Raw genomic sequence first — 14,937 nt, forward strand, 5'->3', positions numbered from 1 at the left:
AAGTTGTAGTTTATATCTGACTTTTTTTTTTTTTTTTGTCATTAGAGTAGTCTACTGAAATCTTAACAAGTCTGTTATATTAACTGAGTACTGATTTTCTGCCAATTAAGGCAGTCTTTGGAAATGTGATGTTTTATATTAGTAGACATGATTGATTTTTTTTTTTTTTTGCAGGGTAAAGAAAAAGAGCTGATGGAATTCAGCAAAACAGTCAATGAAGCCCGTTCAAAGATGGATGTGGCCCAGTCGGAACTAGATATCTACCTCAGTCGCCATAACACAGCTGTTTCTCAGTTGAACAAGGCTAAAGAAGCCCTATCTACTGCCTCAGAAACACTGAAGGAAAGGAAGGCAGCCATCAAAGAACTTGAAACAAAATTACCTCAAACTGAGCAGGAACTAAAGAAGGTTAGAAAATATTTTTTGTACAGTTCGGCTTTGAGGATTGTAGGTTATGTTTACCTTTTGGCCAATCCCAGCTGTTCTTCATTTAACCTCCTAAACTATTGCATTACATACTTTGAGAGCATCCTGATCAATGAAACTGGTGTATCTGTTTTTGTTAGAAGCATCCAATTGCTGTATGTATTAAGCCATCTGTCATCACAATTCGTGAATGCAGTGCCAGCTTAAAAGTTTAGTGGGCCGCTTGGTTCTTTCATTGATACTTTGTGGTATGATCTCTGTGTTGGGGTGCAGTACTTGATCCTTTTTCCTGTAATGTTTGTGTTTTGATATTCTAATGCAGTGTTTTCCAAGTCGGTCCTGGAGTACCCCCTTACCAGTTATCCACAATGAATATGCATGAAGGACTTGCATACAGTGAAGGCCGTTATATGCAAATAAATCTCATGCATATCCATTGTGGATATCCTGTAAACCTGACTGGCAAGGGGGTACTCCAGGACTTTCTTGGGGGAAACACAATGTATTGCTAGAATATGTTTCAAATGAACGATTTGTGTGACTTTTAGTTCTCATGTAAGTATTCATTTTGTTGCCCTGAAAGACTTTTTAGAGGGCACTTAATTTTCTGTAGATTTTATGAGAAGAGTATTCTTTTTTTTTTTTTTTTTTTTTTTTTCCCTTTGGCCCTCGAAATATTTTGTGGATTTGTGATGCAAATGTTCTAGGACTGTAACTGATTCTTAACATTTTTGCTGATAAGCTACATGTTGACTGCAAAAGAGATGATTTCAGAATAAAGACTTATTCATATTTTTCTTCAGTGAACAGTTCAAATAACTGGATTAGTCATGGGTAAAACTGTTTTCTTTTGTAGGTTTTTCATACCTGTTTGTTGGTCCAGCATAAGTAGTCATAGACTATGAAATATTTGAGTTTCAGGGACTATGTAGAGTCTTATCTGCCATGAAAATGATATCTCAAGAAGAGACATGACCTCGAATGCTCATGTTATATCAACTTTAGATTAATTTTCCTAGTGTTGTGGCTGTACCATCCTGAAGTATTGTGTTATCCCTGCTTACCAGAGGTAGAGAAACTGATCTTTCCCACTGACATCAATGTTACAAAGTTGCTGTGTTAAGTGCACAGCTTCAGTATTTTGTATCTCCAGCAAATGGTAGGTTGTTCAGACTGGTGCGCCTGGTCTCTAGCCTAGCTCCCAGCTCTGCAGGCTAGGCTTGCACAGGTCACTTGAGACTAACGGGCAGCTCCCAGGTTCCCCAAACCATGGACTGTATGTCAAGCTGAGAGCACTGCTCCAATTCCCCAAGTTGTTGCTCATGGGCAATCACTTGGTGAGGTGTATGGCTCAGATAGTGTTGTTCACTCCCCTTCCCCCTCCCAAAAGCTCTCTAGGATAGCCTGAAAACTGACTGGCTGGGTGTACCCTGAGGGACTGTATTTAAAATCTCTGTTACACAGCAAAGCTTCCCAGAGTATCTTTAAGCCTTAATTAGGCTTATGATGCAAGAAAAAAAGAGAGGAGAACACTATTCTGGAGGGTCTATCAGATCTGTATAATCTGCTTTTCATCAAGAGACTGGTGGAGTCGAGACCCTAGATGAGCCTTTCAGGGGTCCAAGGTTTTGAACATGTGGTTATGTCCTTTCACATCAGAGCAGGTGGATAGGTGCTGCATGTTACCCCATCACAGAGTTCACAAGAGTGCTGCTGTGCCTGTACAGGTGGGGATCAGCTCTTAAGGAGGTGGTGCAGCAGCTTAAGCTGGGCTTTTCCTCAGATTCTACAGGCATACAGGCCACTATTCGTGGCAAGTACCTGGCAACAACCATGTTCTGGTTGCCAAAGTCTTCAGGGGGAGACCTTGTGGCCAATGTTTTGTATGCTGGTGCACATATCTTCTCTCTGGGGACCGGAGATGTCCCTGGATGCACAGTTGGACTGCAGCAACCTTAAGTCGCTTCTCTGCCAGCTTCCCTTGGAGAGTGCTTTCTTTTTGGGGAGGACCTGGAAAAGCTGGTCAAGGATGTGCTAAGGCCAGTCCTCTTTGGCTTCTTGAACTGTTCAAGAAGGGCTTCCAGTGGGCCCCTACAGTTAAGGGTCACTCAAAGGTTGGGGTTTAGTTCCATTGGGACAAGCATCAGTTTGGCTTGGCTCTGAGATCTAGTAGGTCCTTCATTTCGAGTCATAATGGCCATACTGGGTCAGATCAGTGGTCTCATCTAGTCCAATCCTGTTGATGCTGGGATCTCTAGCTTGGTCAGAGGTTTCAGATCTTCCCAATGAAGGTGTGCCAAGCACCTCAGTGGCTCAGAAAAGTGACAGATTGTCCCTGTTTGTCCATCACCTTGGACCCGTGGGTCCTCAAGGTGGTTGAGCAGGGCTATCCCCTAGAGTTGGCGCGTCTTGTGCCAGACACCTTTATGATGTATTCCTGTGACTTATTGGTAAAGCAAATGGCAGTTGCAATCATTCTTTAGCACCTCTTAGACCTGGGGATGATGGAGTTTATCCTGTCTGCAAAATGGGGGCTGATACCTCATTCCATTTATTTCATGATCCCAAAGAAAGGTTCCTTTTAACCTAACCTAGACCTCAAAGGGGTACATGCCTGCCTCAAGGTCTGCTCCACTCCATAGGCACCTTGGTTCACCTGGGAAATTTCTTGAGTTCCTTGAACCTTTTGTAGGTCTACTATCCTATTCCAATCAGGGAGAACTGAAAGCACTATCTCTGCTTTTGTGTGTGGTCCCTTCCCATTGGTGTGCTGCCTGCCTCTCACAGTATCTACAAGGTAGGGTTGTTGATGGCAACACACCTGCACTTTCCTGTGCTGGTGGTTAATGTGACTGGTGTTCTCTGCCAACCAACATAGAGGCACTAGGAGTAATGCGGTGGCCCTGGATGCCACCGCTCTTTGTTACTGTGCAAAAGGAAATCTGCTTGCTTTGTTGGTAGTCCACATAGCTGGCAAGGACTTCTTGCCAGAGATACAGCAGAGATCGACTGAGAAGTGTATCAGGGAGATTGGGAACTGGGTCTAGTAACCTTTCAGCACCTCCTGGACCAGTAGGGACATCCAGTCTTTGATCTCATCTTTCCTTGTCCTCAAGCAGATGAAGCCAACATATGGGTTGTGTCCATCAACCAGTAGGGGAAGATAGAGAGCACTCAACTTTTCACAGTGCCTCATGGCCAGCCAGCTGCACTGCCTCTTCAGTATTCTCTATCTCCCCAAGCAGGTTGGCTGCAGCTTCTTCGAGCTCCATCAAAAATCTGCCTGGGGTGGCTCCTGGCTTGCCAGTTGTTAGCCGGGGTGTTAGAGGCAATAGCAGCTTCACTTTGAAGGCACATAGGTTAGCCCTTTCCCTGCCTTACCCATGCCCCCGTGGATGTGGACATATTAGCTTGCTTTTCCCTGTCCTTTCCCACTCAGTGGATGCAGGCACATTGGTTCGCCTTTCCCTGCCTTTCCCACTCATCTGAGCCTCCGGAGTTCTTATTACCTCTGCTTTCCTCACAACGTTAAAAAAAAAAAAAATGGAACAGAGGTTTTCCTTTGATTCTTCTATGGGACCGGAGCTGTGATACTCGGTCCGGTGAGGTAAGAGTGTTTTCTAACTCCTCTGGGGTGGGCCCGTGATCGGGGCGTTTTTGGCGCGAAACCACCTATTTGAATTTTCCCGCCGTTTTCGGCAATGGCTGCAGAGAATGTAAAGCGCTGTTCCCGGTGTGGCAAGCGCAAATCAGCAGCGGAGCTCTGTAAATCGTGCTGTACAGGTGTAAGAGCCGGCCCGAGCATGGCGAGCGATGATTCTTCCCACTCAGAGCTGGCAGCGGACGCCATTTTGAATTCTTCGCATGGCGCGGCTTCCGTAGAGATGGAGAGCCCTGAGCCGGGGGGGGGGGGGGGGGAGGACCTGGAATTGAGGTTATTCAGGGAGCGGCTAGCCCCGGATGGGATTTGGGTGCCCAGGGTGAGTTTTTCTCCCCTGATTTTGTGTTGTTATTGCATAAAGCATACATGCTGAAAAGAGCTCTCTCTCAAGGGTCGTCTGAGGCCCCTTCTATTGTCCCCCCCCCCCCCCCCCCCCGGTGGATTCTGGCCTGGGACTGCCCGCTGAGGCTATTTTCCCTGATAATTGGCATAAAGAGAAGCGTAGAAGGGCTAATTCCCCTTCCTCTGTTAATCTTAGGATGGCAAGTACTAAGAAGCCTATTCGGGCCTTTCCGGTGCATGACTCCATCCAAGAGCTTATTTCTGCTCAATGGTCTGACCCTGATGGGCTGTTGAAAGTGGCCAGGGCTATGGGTCAGCTTTACCCTCTGCGTGAGGAGCACTTGGCCCCTTTGGGGATGCCTAAAGTGGATGCATAACTCACGGCGGTGACCAAAAAAGACCACTCCTAGTAGAGGGAGGGGTCGCTTTGAAAGACATGCAGGTCTGTCTGCTCCTGCGGATGCCTCGCCTGCGAGCTTGGGACTGTCCAGCTGCCTTGTAGGTGGTGCCTTGGGCGAGAGCACATATGAGGCCTCTGCAGATTGCCCTGCTTCAACAATGGTCTCTGATGTCCCGGGAATATCAACGCAGACTAACGTTGCTCCCTGCGGCCCGGCTCAGTATGGAGTGGTGGCTCTCCTACAGGATGCTGCACTAAGAAATGCCTCTTGCGCTTCCTTCTTGGTGCCTGGTGACAACAGATGCCAGCCTTCTAGGCTGGGGAGCGCATTGCCAGAGAAGCTATGCTCAGGGTCTGTAGACACCCGTGGAAGCGGGGTGGTCCATCAATTGCTTGGAACTGAGAGCAATATTCCAGGCACTTATGGCCTTTCAAAAGACTCTGAAGGGGCTTCTTGTCTGGGTTCTGTCAGACAACACGACAGCGGTGGCATACATAAATCGTCAGGGAGGCACTCAGTGCATGGCCCTGGCCATGGAGGCCACTCAGATTTGCCACAGGGCTGAGCTACACCTGCAGCTTGTCAGCAGCTCAGAGCAACGTGCAAGCCAATTTTCTCAGCAGGCATCAGATTGACCCAGCGGAATGGAAACTGGCAGAAGTTTTTCTTCAGATTTGTGCCAAATGGGGGACTCCCGGAATGGACCTAATGGCGTCAAGTGCAAGCACCAAAGTACCTCGCTTTTTCAGCAGAAGGAGCGATCCTCACTTGGCAGGGTTGGATGCTCTGGCTCAACCCTGGCCCTCGGAGCTTCTGTATGTGTTCCCTCCTTGACCCTTGATAGGGCGAGTCCTACTGCGGATTCGACAGCACCGAGGTCTGGTGATTCTCATCACTCCAGATTGGCCAAGGCGTCCGTGGTATGTTGGTGGACGCTCCGGTGTATTTGCCCCTGGTGCCGAACCTGTTGGTTCAGGATCCGATGTCTATGGAGGATCCCTGCCAATTTGGTCTTACGGCCTGGCTATTGAGAGGGCACAATTGAGTAACAAGGTCATCTCCACTCTCTTGCAGGCCCGCAAGCGGTCCACCTCCGCAGCTTATGCTCGGATCTGGAGCAAATTTGAGGCGTGGGGTGTTTCAAAGGCGATCACTCCCACACGGGCTACAGTCTCGACGGTGCTGTTTTTTTTGCAGGAGGGCTTACAAAAAGGCCTAGCTTACAATTCCCTGCGGGTGCAAGTGGCAGCATTATGCTATTGAGGGAAAGTCGCTGGCTTTTCCCTTGCTGCTCATCCGGACATTGCCCGATTTCTCAGAGGGGTGCTTAGGCTCCGTCCTCCTGTCTGGTTGCCCTTTCCGGCCTGTAACCTGGGGCTGGTGTTGAAGGCTCTTCAGTGTTCGCCCTTCGAGCCGCTTAAGCGAGCTTCGGAGAAGGATATGACTCTCAAGACAGTCTTTTTGGTGGCCATTACATCAGCTAGATGCGTGTCTGAGCTGCAGGTGCTGTCCTTTTGAGGACCCTTTTATGCAATTCTCTGAGTCCGGAGTAACGGTACGTACAGTGCCTTACTTCCTGCCTAAGGTGGTTTCAGCGTTTCACCTGAACCAGCCCATTTTTTCTTCCTTTTCTAGGGAAGAGTTCCCGGACTCCTTTGGGCAGTTTCATCTTCTGGATGTCCGCAGGTCACTGTTGCAGTATCTAGAGATGTCAAATGACTTCAGGACTTCTGATCACCTTTTTGTCTTGTTAGGTCCTCGGCGTGGAGGCCTGGCGTCTAAGGCCACTATAGCCCGTTGGCTCAAGGAAGTCATTTTTTCTGCGTATCTACTTTCAGGTCGGTCTCCACCTGAAGCGTTTAAGGCGCATTCCACGAGAGCCATTTCCTCCTCGTGGGCTGAAACAGGTGCACTCTCTCTTCAAGAGATCTGTGGTGTGGCTACTTGGGCTTCTCAGCTCTCATTTGTCCGGCATTATAGGCTGGATGTTGCAGCGAAGCAGGACGCTATTTTTGGAGCACAAGTGCTTGCTCGCAGTGTAGCCTGTTCCATGACAAGGAAGGGAAAATTAGGTTCTTACCTTGGTAATTTTCTTTCCTTTAGTCACAGCAGATGAATCCATGATCCCTCCTTATCAGGTTTGCTTTTTGTTCAGATTTTTCATGCAGATATAGATCTCTTTGGCAGAAGTTAGATACCAGTTCTCAAAATTTCTACATGTTCTACTACAGGAGGTTGAGTTCATCCCTCCTTTGTATGGTTATTGCTCCTGTTCTGGGGTGTTTGTTCACTGTGAGGAAAGTTTGTTATTATACCTTTATGATTCACTCTGTTTTGGAAATTTCAAATACTGAAGGCAGTTGGGGCTAGCCGTCCAAGAGGCACTATTGTTTTTCAGTGTTCTCTATCTCCAGCTGCTGGTAGGCGGATACAACCCATCAATTAATAGATTCATCTGCTGTGACTAAAGGAAAGAAAATTACCAAGGTAAGAACCTAATTTTCCCTTTTTGAAAGTTAATAAAATATCAATACTAAATCCATATATAAGCATTTTTCAGGCAGTGGTTTGTTTATTTTGGGTTTAGGAAGAAAATGAACTTGAGAAACTTACAAAAGAAGAAGCAGATATAAAGCATGTTGTTCGAGATCTTCGTCAGAAGGTAGAAGAAACAAAAAGTTCTCTGGCCATGAGCAACAGTCGAGGAAAGGTTCTTGATGCTCTAATTGGACAGAAAAGATCTGGGAGAATTCCTGGAATACATGGGAGACTGGTAATGTACTAAAACTGTTTGAAACCCTATTTCATGTCTCTTTGTGCAGTTACCATATAGGTGTCTGCCCTTTCATTCCCAAATTTTACAATATAGGTTAATATGTTTCTACTGAACGTAGCCATAGGAACCTGGGTACTTGAGCACCCCCAATATTGAGCAAATTTCTTGACTCTCCAGGGAGAGAGAATTTCCATTGGTTTTAGCACCCCCAATAGTTCTGAAAAGCTGACTGCGTTGAATGTAGCATTATTATTTCTGATGAGAAAATAGAGAGGCTATAGACCACAAAGAAATGAAAAACAAGTAGAGTGGTCTCTAAAACCAAAAAAAGGTAAAACCTCCATCAATTATTTTCTGAACACTTTTTATTAAAATTCAAGAGAATAAAACACTTGGTGGCCATGGTTGCCCAAATAGCTGCATCAGGGGTAACAACAAAATTGTAAAATATAAATTCAAATCTATAAAGCATAAAAACACTTATATATGCATACATGAATGGATGAATCAATAGCATATACATAATCCAATGTCTACAATTATAAATATCCATGAGGAACTAAAAAGTAAAACACTTGAACATCAAAGCAAATTTTCTGTTTAGAAATTAGTGCAGTTCTCAATTAAAATGAGCATTTTTGAAACACTCGGGTAAGCCTTGACATTTATATTACAAATCAGTCACTTTCCAAAGAGAGTCACATTGATCTATTCTTTCTCCCCTTTTATTTAATATTCTTAAGTACTTTAACCACTCTTCAAGAGTTTTGTATTTCTTTCCACGTGTTTGCTGATATTTTATTGCTTTATAAAGTTGTTCCTCTTAATCTTGATTTGCAGCCCTTCAACGTTGCTTGCATGCAGTTGCTCAGTGGCTTACGGACCACTGCCTTGTGTTGAATCCTGATAAGACGGTGGCCTGTTGGTTCACTGGTCACCTTTTGATTCCAACCACTCCCCTTTTGCTGTTAGATATTCGGTTTTCCCCAGTTGCTAGTTTTCATTATCTAGGAGTACTCTTTGATCTTTTGTTTGAGCCTCAAGTTTCTACATTCCTTGTCATCAATATCCAACCAGTCCAGACTAATGGGTTATGTCCATCCACCAGCGGAAGGACACAGTCTATAGTAGTTTTGCCTCTTAAGGGTATCGTGCATCCTGGAGTCCTCAGTATTTTCTCTGTCTCCCAGCGGATGGTGGATGGATGTACAGCTCCTCTGGATAATGGCTGGTTAGCTCCTGCCCCATCTTGGCTGGGGACACTTGAGTAAGGGGTGTTCTGGTAACCAGGAGTTGAGTCCTTTTATGATGATAACCAATATTCTTGGGTCCCTCCTCTCCAGCTAGGGAATAGTTAGTACTACTGGGTCCCTCCCCTCTCTCTCGCCTGACGCCTTTGAGGCTCGGCAGACTTCACTGGGACAATGTACAAGTATAGTTACTTTCACCCCTTAAGCTGGGTTTTGTTTTTTGTTTTTTTTTTTAAGTGCAGGGTTTCGGTTGCTCTTCTCAGCTACTTTAATTTTTTTTATGGTAGATGCCTGCCTTCAGAGGGTTTGTAGTCTGTCTGAACGGTGCGCGTTTTCCCTTTTAGCAGATTTTCTTTGCGATGGCAGGCCTGGGCTTCTCTGTATGCTGGTCTGTTGTGCTTCTTGCTCCGTTCTGGCGGCATTTGTTCTGGTTAGCAGTGCACTTCTTTCCACCGGGGCCTTTGTTTTCTGCCCCCACCCAGGGCTGGCGGCAGAGTCTGTTTTTTCTGTTGGAGTGCCTTTTTATTGGTGGGTCTGCATCTGACAGTCTATAGTAGTTTTGGCCTTTGCTGGTGCACTGCTGTGGGCAGTATTTGACTTCATGAAGACGTTTTAGTCTCCAGCTTGGCTGCTTTTCCTTTGATAGGTTGACGTTTTGGCATCCAGGGGGTTCCCTTATTTTTTTTTTTCCTAGGTTGTGCTGCTTCTCTGATAATTCTGTCAAGCGGGGACTCTCCTTGGCAGGGACAATTATATTGTTTTTCTCAGTGCCTTTTTGCTTTTAGTGGAGTCGGCTGAGCTTCCTGTCTCTTCATGCTGTAAACTGTGTCCCTCTTTCCAGGATTGGTCTTAAATTTTCTTCTAGAGAAGTGCCTGTTGTTTCTGAAGCAGTTTCAGGCTGCAGACTTTATTTTTCTTGCAGTCCTTAATGATATTCGAGGTGGCTGAGGCTCATAGTCTAGCAGTAATTCGCAATGATTTTCTTTCTCTGGCTTGTGCCTCAGTGACATTTTGCAGTGGTGTCCTGCATTCTCCAGTTTTCTGCAGGCAGGATGGGAGTTCTATCCTGACTAGTGTCTGAGATGGTTTTTTGCCCCTAGTGCTTTTTTGTGCCCTAGCAGATTTAGATCCAGTCTAAGGTTCTTTCTTATGCTTATTCTTTGCCTGTATGGGTGTGAATTACTCTGCTGGGCTTTTTGTATTCCTGCTTGTGATCTTTTCCCTCAGGGAATTACTTCTTACAGTCCTGCAAACTGGGTTTCCTTTGCTTTGCTTCATTACTGAGTGTTCTGAAGCAATGGCAGTCTTGTGTTGCTCTGTTTTTCTTTGCTATTTCTCCTTGGGATATGTCTCTTTTTTTTTTCTCCAGGGGCTGTTATCTCCAGAGGAGATGGTTCAGTCCATCACATTTATTGGAGGTCAAGGATGTGCCCAGCGCTGAGATGTTGGACATCCTGAACTGATTCCCCACCCAAGAAGGCTGTTACAACGCCTGTGTACGTTATCCTTAAGGCAACACAGATGAAGAATTGGAAGGCCTCTCTGTGTAGCATATTTCTAAGAAGATACTCTATGTGGAGAATCCATAAGGATTACAAGGCCAGGACCCACTCCTTGATGCCCCTGGGGAAGGATGCTCAAACTCTGGAGTCTTTTGGGAGGAAGGTTTTCCATGGCTCTCTGCGTGCTTCCCCACATACAGTCCTACCTACTCTACATGAACCTACACTTGAACTTGGCTTAGTTTAGTTTATTGCACTTGATATACCGTCTTTCAACAACAGGAACCAAAGTAGTTTACAACTAATTACACCAACACAAAACAGGAATAGAACTCTGGCAAAAGTCTCTCAATCAACTACCCCCAAAGGCTGCACCAAACAAATACGTTTTGAGAGACGTCTTAAAGCAGGGATGCGAGGCTTCAAGTTCAAAGGGAAGAGTTAGAGAGATGGGCCTACAAAGGAGAAAAGCTCTGTGGGTGATCTCTTGGTGGGATCAGCAAAGAGGGGGAAGAAGCAGCAAATCACTAGAGGCAGAGGCAGGAAACAAGAAGTAAGGCGAGGTAATCAGTACCAGAGTGCAATACTTTGTGAGCATCAAAAAGTAGATCCGATACAGAATAGGAAGCCAATGATAATTACAGAAGAAGGGGCGACATGATCTTAGCGACTTGAGCCAGAGAAGAGATGAACAGCAGTATTCTGCACAGTCTGAAGCTTTTTAAGAATGTAAAGAGGAAGACCAGCATAAGAGAGAGTGCAATAGTCCAATTTGGAGATTTAAAAAGGCATGAAGCAGGGAATCAGTCAGTGTAAGGAGGCTAGAAGAAAGTATACAAAGAAAAGCAGCAAGGTCCTGTGAGCAAGAAGACTAGCTCGAGGAGTTTCAGGTAGCGCTCTACATATGCTGACTTTAAGACAACAGATATTTTAGAGTAGAACATTGCTCTTTTTGGGACTTTTTATAAGGTTTTTGTTTTTCAAGGACATTTGATTATATGTTAGTTTGATGTATGTTAAGAGTATAAATATTAGGACAATTTAAAATTAAGGAAAGGTTTTTCAGCCGATGAATCTATTTGATCACGTTTAGCTCTATAAACCTTCGGGTTTGGAACTCTTTGAGGCTTTTCCTTCCCATAACATTAAAATTGCCTTTTTTCTGTTTTGAACAAGGGTCTCCAATTGTGAGAGGATCACTTTATATATACCTAGATCATCAGCAACAATCTTGGGAACACAATTATTTAGTATTTTTCAAATTTTGTAATCAAAATATATATTCCTCAGCAATCCTCCAGACCGTTCAAGACGCGTGGGTTATGCACTCCTACCAGCAGAGGGAGACTGAGAACACTAAAACTTCTTATACAAGTAGCCTGTGCAGACCTTCTCCTAACCAGTATATTCTCAGTCTCAGCAGAGGGTAGAAGTGTGCAGCGTGTGCAGTGCACTCAGTCTGGTAGGCCCATTTGGGGTTTCTAGGTTGGGTTGTAAATGTTAGAGAACCCACACCTGGATCCCTATTACAGGGTGTAAGTTCTAAGGGGCTTCTTATTCCCTGTGGGGTGTCACACCTGGGTGGCCGGGTCCCTCCCCCTGTGCTCTTCCTCTGGAGGACTGCTTGACCTCGGCTACAGACCTCGTTCTGTACCCTTGAGGCGTTTAGGCATCAGCAACAAGGTTAAAAAAATAAAATAAATAAACGTTTTTAAAAGGCGGCTATTTTGGCCGTTCTTGTGGCAGTCCAGAGATAAAACGTCTTCAAGGGCGTTCTTGCCTTAGGCGGTTTTGCCTATTAGTCTGTCAGAGCACAAAGCAACTGTTTGTTTTTATTGTGTTTGCGGCCATTATGGCTAAGCTGGCGAGGTGCATTGAAGTGAAAGGTGGCCAATGTAAATTTAGTGGGGAGCCTACGTTGTCAGCGCTCTTGCCCCCCGTGCTTTTCCCTGCGTCGGCAGAGGTGTTGGGCAGCGATTTGCCCGCTCATTCCGAGCGGGGGGGGGGGGGGGCGGTTTTGGTGAGAAACGTGGTTATTTTGGCTGCACGTCTCCGGTCGGCCTCGACGGAGCCATTTTTGGCGGGAAGCCCTTTTGGCCGCGCATTCCGTACCGGCGCTGGGGGACCCGTGTGTGGCGGGAAGCGCGCCTAGTTTAGCAGCAGATCACGCGATGGACCTGCCGCCGCGGGAGCGAGGGGGGTCTGTCGCTGAAACTGCGGGAAGTGTTGGGGATTCAGCAGCGTCGGGGGATCCTGGTTTCCCTCCTGAGTTTGTTTTGTTTCTGTATAATGTAAGTACATAAGTAGTGCCATACTGGGAAAGACCAAAGGTCCATCTAGCCCAGCATCCTGTCACCGACAGTGGCCAATCCAGGTCAAGGGCACCTGGCACGCTCCCCAAACGTAAAAACATTCCAGACAAGTTATACCTAAAAATGCGGAATTTTTCCAAGTCCATTTAATAGCGGTCTATGGACTTGTCCTTTAGGAATCTATCTAACCCCTTTTTAAACTCCGTCAAGCTAACCGCCCGTACCACGTTCTCCGGCAACGAATTCCAGAGTCTAATTACACGTTGGGTGAAGAAAACTTTTCTCCGATTCGTTTTAAATTTACCACACTGTAGCTTCAACTCATGCCCTCTAGTCCTAGTATTTTTGGATAGCGTGAACAGTCGCTTCACATCCACCCGATCCATTCCACTCATTATTTTATACACTTCTATCATATCTCCCCTCAGCCGTCTCTTCTCCAAGCTGAAAAGCCCTAGCCTTCTCAGCCTCTCTTCATAGGAAAGTCGTCCCATCCCCACTATCATTTTCGTCGCCCTTCGCTGTACCTTTTCCAATTCTACTATATCTTTTTTGAGATACGGAGACCAGTACTGAACACAATACTCCAGGTGCGGTCGCACCATGGAGCGATACAACGGCATTATAACATCCGCACACCTGGACTCCATACCCTTCCTAATAACACCCAACATTCTATTCGCTTTCCTAGCCGCAGCAGCACACTGAGCAGAAGGTTTCAGCGTATCATCGACGACGACACCCAGATCCCTTTCTTGATCCGTAACTCCTAACGCGGAACCTTGCAAGACGTAGCTATAATTCGGGTTCCTCTTACCCACATGCATCACTTTGCACTTGTCAACATTGAACTTCATCTGCCACTTGCACGCCCATTCTCCCAGTCTCGCAAGGTCCTCCTGTAATCGTTCACATTCCTCCTGCGACTTGACGACCCTGAATAATTTTGTGTCATCGGCTAATTTAATTTAATTTAATTACCTCACTAGTTATTCCCATCTCTAGGTCATTTATAAATACATTAAAAAGCAACGGACCCAGCACAGACCCCTGCGGGACCCCACTAACTACCCTCCTCCACTGAGAATACTGGCCACGCAATCCTACTCTCTGCTTCCTATCTTTCAACCAGTTCTTAATCCATAATAATACCCTACCTCCGATTCCATGGCTCTGCAATTTCTTCAGGAGTCTTTCGTGCGGCACTTTGTCAAACGCCTTCTGAAAATCCAGATATACAATAACAACCGGCTCCCCATTGTCCACATGTTTGCTTACCCCCTCAAAAAAATGCATTAGATTGGTGAGGCAAGACTTCCCTTCACTAAATCCGTGCTGACTTTGTCTCATCAGTCCATGTTTTTGTATATGCTCTGCAATTTTATTCTTAATAATAGCCTCCACCATCTTGCCCGGCACCGACGTCAGACTCACCGGTCTATAATTTCCCGGATCTCCTCTGGAACCCTTCTTAAAAATCGGAGTAACATTGGCTACCCTCCAGTCTTCCGGTACTACACTCGATTTTAGGGACAGATTGCATATTTCTAACAGTAGCTCCGCAAGTTCATTTTTTAGTTCTATTAATACTCTGGGATGAATACCATCAGGTCCCGGTGATTTACTACTCTTCAGCTTGCTGAACTGACCCATTACATCCTCCAAGGTTACAGAGAATTTGTTTAGTTTCTCCGACTCCCCCGCTTCAAATATTCTTTCCGGCACCGGTGTCCCCCCCAAATCCTCCTCGGTGAAGACCGAAGCAAAGAATTCATTTAATTTCTCCGCTACGGCTTTGTCCTCCTTGATCGCCCCTTTAACACCATTTTCGTCCAGCGGCCCAACCGACTCTTTGGCCGGTTTCCTGCTTTTAATGTATCTAAAAAAATTTTTACTATGTATTTTTGCTTCCAACGCTAATTTCTTCTCAAAGTCCTTTTTTGCCCTCCTTATCTCCGCTTTGCATTTGGCTTGGCATTCCTTATGATCTATCCTGTTACTTTCAGTTGGTTCTCTTCTCCTGGAGAGCTGGCCCCTCTCAGGCTTTTTGTTCCCCGGAGGCTGCTAGCTCAGTGGGAGTCAAGCGCCCGCGGGTGGATATTTCGGAGCCTATGGAGATACTTTCTCTGCCTGGGTTGCAGGTTTGGCGTGACCCAGGAGAGGAGGATCTCTTAGATGAGTCTGAGGATCAGGATGGCCTAAGGCCTGGGGAAGATTCTTCAGTGGTTCACATTTTTCATAAGGAGGAGTTGTTAAAGCTCATTGAT

General features: G+C 45.9%; 1 protein-coding gene across 4 annotated transcripts in view; it reads left to right on the forward strand.

The window, feature by feature from the left end:
* The window catches only part of SMC4 (structural maintenance of chromosomes 4), a 254,015-nt gene that overhangs the window by 154,277 nt on the left and 84,801 nt on the right, over window positions 1-14,937 (forward strand). For all 4 annotated transcript variants that reach the window (XM_030216028.1, XM_030216027.1, XM_030216026.1 and 1 more), the window contains 2 exons: window positions 175-408; window positions 7,418-7,603. In XM_030216028.1, the coding sequence (XP_030071888.1) occupies window positions 175-408; window positions 7,418-7,603 (420 nt within the window). The remainder of the gene's footprint in view (window positions 1-174; window positions 409-7,417; window positions 7,604-14,937) is intronic.

This window comes from Microcaecilia unicolor, chromosome 10 (genome assembly GCF_901765095.1).
Source record: "Microcaecilia unicolor chromosome 10, aMicUni1.1, whole genome shotgun sequence".
Lineage (NCBI taxonomy): Eukaryota > Metazoa > Chordata > Amphibia > Gymnophiona > Siphonopidae > Microcaecilia > Microcaecilia unicolor.